The sequence below is a fragment of the Morone saxatilis genome, unplaced genomic scaffold (genome assembly GCF_004916995.1).
Source record: "Morone saxatilis isolate NCDOM2014 unplaced genomic scaffold, NCSU_SB_2.0 Contig21, whole genome shotgun sequence".
In the NCBI taxonomy this organism is placed as follows: domain Eukaryota; kingdom Metazoa; phylum Chordata; class Actinopteri; family Moronidae; genus Morone; species Morone saxatilis.
The window spans coordinates 8152741-8158641 of NW_023339774.1; the positions used below are offsets into that span (position 1 = coordinate 8152741).

Here is a 5901-nt window from a genome sequence, read left to right on the forward strand (position 1 = left end):
TATTTGCTGTGTTACCTAGGAGGATACAGTATTTAAATTACCTACTAAAAGTCAAATTCTGACCATTAATTTAAAAACTACAAAAATACAAGACTTTTTTGATAAGTAGCGATGAGTCTTACTTCCCAGCATTAACATACGTTTATTTACGACTAGTTTAGTTATTTAGGATCAGTTTTCATTGTGTAAGTAGTTCATAAACGTTCATACATACTAGTAGAATTCATATTTGTACATTAGACTGGAGGGTTGCCATATCTCTAAATTTAGGATTACTTCTTATCGACCTTGAGATACAGCTGACAGGACACACACTATCTCTCTCTCTGATAATACGGTGTTAAGAGACGCCCCCCCACATGCTCTCAATGAACACTTTGTGTTCATATTGGGCTGTGATATTTGTCTAGGGCCTCTGAGCTGAAGCACCACAGCGCACATAGCAACTGTCGCCATGACGCCCCCCAACGGCTCGTGGCAGCGTCGCTGACCCCCCCCCCTGAATCTGTTTCTTTCATTACACGATGGAAAGGCAGCCAAAGCTACGATTCTCTGCTGGAGGTCGGAACAAATTAAGTTCTGTCAGGCAAGAGCGGTGGCTGTGAGACCCTCCTGCTCTGTTTACCAGCAGAGAGATTTGAAGGATGAAACTGAGGATCCACCTGACCTGATGAACACGAGTCAGTGACTACATCTCCCCTCTGGAATATATGTGTTTCATGGGAAGGTTGACATGTGTTTTCCTAACCTAATCTGTTCCATCGCGCCTACGTGATCTTGTGATACCAGACGATGGGGGATCTCAGCACCTACCAACAGTCTGGGGATTTCTAAATGCGAAGTAAGTGGTTGATCAGCTGCTAACAAACTCCCCTTACTTCTTACTACTGCCTGAAACAATGCTCTCCCCCCTTCTTCTCTGTAGTGAAACAAACTGGATCACCTTGTAACACAGAGAGAGCTGAAAATGTAACATTATATAGTATGACACTGTTTACAAGCACACAGCTTCTGCATGTCAGCACCACGTCTTCACCCTAAAGACTTTTGGTTGGTTCAGCAATGCATTTTCTAACTCTCTCATTGTTTCCATCCAGTTTTAGCAACAAAAGCCAGAAGAAAGTCCCCAGTCTCTGTTGAGTGAGGCGTTTAGAGACTGTCTTGTTAGTCTACCCCTAAGATACATTCTCTGCATTGGCATGTCTGTAGTTCCAAACTGCTGCTGCTATTACTTTTGTTTTCTGTAGGTGGCAAAGGTTGGCATTGTGCAGAACTGGTCTGACAATGCCTATGTTTTATGATCTTGAAGGTGTCCTGTGGAGTTTTATTGTAGACAAACAATCCAGTGTTTTTTACCAAAATGCATTGTGTGCGTTCCTAACAAATGTGCTGAGTGAATTTCCTTCATGATAAAAGATTTCCTCACTGATATTTAGAAGAATTTGAAACCTTCATTGTTTACACGCATGTTTGCTAGCCTGCTTTTGTTGGCACACTGCTATGTTTCTTGGCGTGTTACCGCCACAAACTGTCAATCAGTGGAATAGCGTGAACAATTGTGCATCACGTACATGTGCACCTTTAATGCACTCAAGATACAAACAAAACAGGGAGCCACTCATTAAAGCATTGCTCCATAGCGCTAGTGATCAAAAACTCCACAGGGGACCTTATTTACATCTTCTATTCTCGTTGTTTTGCATGTTTTATCCCATTAAATACTATCTGTGTGTATTAAAATTACAGCATATGATCTAAAAATAGAAGTTTCTTACATCAGAAAACATTGTTTCAGCCAGCACTTAGCAGGAACTTTCTTGAACACATCACAAAGGAGGGTTTTTTAAAATAATAATGAAATGCAACAAAACGTAACAAGTAATACGAGGATTGAATGCTCACTATGACGGATTATCTCCAAGTAGTGCAGGTTTAGCAGTAACTGTAAGTATAAATGATTAGTAGGTGGGTTAAAATATGCTAAACAACCACAATAATGCCATTAGATAAAAGTGTAATACAGCTCCTACTGTTCAAAGAAAACCAGGCAGACAGTGTTACCATGACACCAGCCAATAGCAGACCTTGGTGGAGACTCTGTAGGTGATGTAGGTCTCCATGGTGGAGACATGCTTCTTTGGGTCGTCAACTGTGACAAAAAGGTCACGGGTTTCTGTGGAGGCGTAGAGGTCCCGGACGTCTGCTTCCAGGTCGTCGTCCAGCTGCAGCCTGTTGAACAGCGAGGATGCGGAGGCGGGACTCGACGTGTCGACCGGCGTGCCGTTGGTCAGCCCGGCTTCCTGCGCGGACAGAGACAGAGAACGGTGGCATCAAATTGAGACGCTGCAATGGGGAAACGTGTCAAACAAAGACGTGATAGATTGATGCTCGTGGTGATGCAGTTGTTTCTGTCAATGGGGCCCTTGTTGAGGCCGCTGCTACGTACACACCCCACATCATCTGACACTTGTCTTTCTAACTGAATGATAGAGGACAGAGAAATGGAGCATTTGTGGACACTTCCTTAATATGAAAAAATTCCAACTGCAGGAAAACTTTGGCTAGTTATACCATATGTAGGTTGACAAAAGAATACATTTCATTTTATTATAAGAATAAAATTAGATTATAAGAAAACACTGCTTTTTTTGTGCCATGAACAGATGATGACTTACTTTATAAAGCGTCCTTTATGGCATCCTCCCACTTTATGGCTCTATAAGTGTCTGGATTATTTTCAAGCTGATGCAAAACTATTTATTCACTGGTATTCACAGATGATTCCACAGGTACGTTGGTGTAAAATACATGCTTGCTCTAGCACTTTCAGTTTTTCAGTGTTTTTTATAGAAACAAGTAGAGACAACAAATGTCCCCTGCATTTTCCATCCAAACACAGCAAGAGTGTCTATCTACAAAAAGGCAAATAACTGGACAAAGCGGAGGCTGGGGAAAGTGTCTCCTCAAATGAAGAGTCCAATCTGTTTATTTTGGACCTGTTATTATTAGACTAAAGAGAATTACATGGATCTTTTTGTGCAACGGGGCTGCATCACCAGAAGTGGTTGTGAAAATAAAACTAACCAACCAAATCTAAAAAAAACAAAAAAACATCATGCCTCACATGAGGAGGAACTAACTTCTTTTTGAAACAGGTTAAGGTGTGTGTGGGAAAAAAAAAACAGAGAAGCTAATGTTCAACCTAAATCACTTTTTTTCTGCCACACACACACTTTGCACAAATTGCCTGAACTGAGCGTGTGCGACGTTTCAATTCAATCAGTCAAAAAAGTGCTACCCCTACACACAGACTTTGCAACTCCATACATTGACCACACACACTTTTTCCTCACACCTCTCCCTCTCTCTCTGCTACTGTGCACACACACACACACACTGCAACGCTGCTGACGTTTTAAGTGCTCTTTTTTTACACTGTGGTGCTAACCTGCACTGGTAATCACAGTTCGGATAATTGCATTGCGTTGCATCATTACACCGCTGTGAATGAACAACCAGGCCACCGCAACGCAGACACGCTCAGGCAGACAGCGAGGAAGAATCTGGAGATATTACACTGGGAACCAGATCTGTTTTTAATACAGACAGCAGAGCTGGGAGAGGTATGGATGTAATAATCAATACTGTGATACAGGAATGGGCCTAATGTGGAGTTGTGCTTATTGTAATACTGTGATAGAGCTTAAATGTTTGCATTTGTTTTTCATATTTGACAGCGTGAAAAACATTTAAGCCGTTGGTGATCTAATAACAAAAACAATAGTTGTGTTCAAGTGTCCCAGTAAGTCATGACAATGTGACAGTGAGCCAGCATGCAGCAGTATGGAACTCAGCCATTATTTATTTTGTCATTTACACCTGTGTGTTTCCTACTGTGACGAGTTCAGATGTCTCCTGTGAAAGTATTATTACATGACACCAACCTCTACTTAAGGATATGATTGAATTTAGCGACAAACACAAAAAAATTGTACCCAAAATCTCATATTACTATGTTATTGATATTGTGGGACTGAGTCAAAAATGTCACAATCAGTCATGGAGTGCAAATTCCAGCTCTTCAAAAATTTCTGCGTAAACACAAACTAAGACTGTGTGCTCCGGAGGAACAAAAAGAATTAAAAAATGCTACACAAAATATCTTCACAGCATTATACTCATGGAAGATATAAAAAAAACAGATACATATTTGAAATATTTTAGTCTATTTATTTTCATTTTAATAAGAAGAAATGTTTATAAATGTTGAATGTGCAACTGGATCTGGATTTCCATTAAAAATCCCAAAGTTAGAGACAATCATGGGATACAGTGTATGTGAAGTATACTACCTCATTAAACAATAGCAAAAAATCAAAAAGAAATCTACACATGGATCCGGATCCACGGAGAAAACAAGTCACTTATTCTCTGGCACAAGATTTTCATTACGTTCTATTGAAATGTGTTGACAGACCTTCCCAGGACCAGGACCATTACTGAACCTCCTTAGTGGTGGGTGTAAACAGGAGAACTCTTACAGGCATTACATTATTCATTTGTGTGGAGGTTTTTAATATTCCTGTGTGAAATAAAAATGGCAACGGACAGTACATTACCATGCAGAGTAACCCTTGTTGCAAGGAGGCATCATAGCATCTCCTGTTGGCAATAATTAACTGCAACACCAAAGTGGTTGCTAAGCCTGTTACTCCTAAGTAAAACAGCAGGAAGAATTAAATAAAAAGCTTTGGGATTTGTTTGCTTGGTCCATCGTTGTTTACACAGCACACCAAGGCAGGGATGATGTCAGGTCCCCTCTCAGAAAGAGGAATGAGCGTAATCTGTTTTCTAACCAAAATGTGTGTAAATAATCCAATTTAAATGGTGTAAACACATTTCTCATACTGTAGTAACCTTGCGTGTGTGTTTATGTGTGCATTAGATAGAGACAGATACTTTATTTTTTACATAATAACTAAGACCCTACTGTCTCTCTTTTCTTTTTTTCTCTGTTTGTTCTGAATGCTTTTATGGTTTTGTTGCTGTACTGTAAAAAAAAAAATGAAGATTTATTACATGCAGCCAGCTGGGGCGACTCTGACACTGTATCTTGGTTTTAGGTTGTTGTTTTTTTTTTAATCTTTCATGCAACAGAGATTAAGTGGCAAACTCAAACCCTTCAGGCTCAACACTAAACTCTAATCATGGGCAGTGAACCTTGAACGCAAACTGAAATAATGAGCATTAAACCAAAAGAGGCGTCGATGAGTGTGTATGCCGATTTCTCCATTAAACTTCCTTTAGTTTGCTACTTCTCACTTGATGGATTCACCCGTAAACACCGGCGCCAGCCTGAGAGCCGGTCAGTGTGTGGACTTTACTTTGGTTACCCGTCCTCTCTTACATCCCCCTCAGTTGTTTTCCAACCGGTGTCGGTGCAGCCCCGGCAGACCCGTTACCTTGTCCCCACCGACGTTGACGGTGACTGAGAGCGGCTCCTCGGCGGCGGACAGCGGGTGGAGGATCTCCGCGATGGGCTTCTGCCCCGAGCTGGCCAGGCCTCTCGGAGCGCCGACACTCATCCTGCAGGAGGCGGGAAGACGTGGCCGGGTGTCGGGGGTGACGGCTGTCCGGTGCTCCGCGGCTGATACGGTGAGTGTGGACGGAGGGAGGCTTTTTCCTCCGGTCAGGGTCTCCTCGGTGGAGATGTTACACCCGCTGGTTGGTCACAACTGTCAGCTGACTTCCACTGCGCAGCTCCGGACATTAAACTACACGAACCCGGATGTAAACATATGCGTCACGTGACAACGAGCAACGAGCGAGATCGTCTATTGAGAGAGTCGCTGAACTGCTAATGAAACTACAAACCCTGCTCATTAGTTTATGCAGGCTATG

General features: G+C 42.0%; 1 protein-coding gene across 1 annotated transcript in view; it reads right to left on the bottom strand.

The window, feature by feature from the left end:
- The window catches only part of snx30 (sorting nexin family member 30), a 15581-nt gene extending 9859 nt beyond the window's left edge, over nucleotides 1–5722 (bottom strand). Inside the window, exons 1-2 of the mRNA XM_035667916.1 lie at nucleotides 5463–5722; nucleotides 2085–2300 (exon numbers count right to left, since the gene is read on the bottom strand). Of these exons, the coding sequence (XP_035523809.1) occupies nucleotides 2085–2300; nucleotides 5463–5585 (339 nt within the window). The 5' untranslated portion in view covers nucleotides 5586–5722. The remainder of the gene's footprint in view (nucleotides 1–2084; nucleotides 2301–5462) is intronic.
- Nucleotides 5723–5901: the final 179 nt, after the last annotated feature.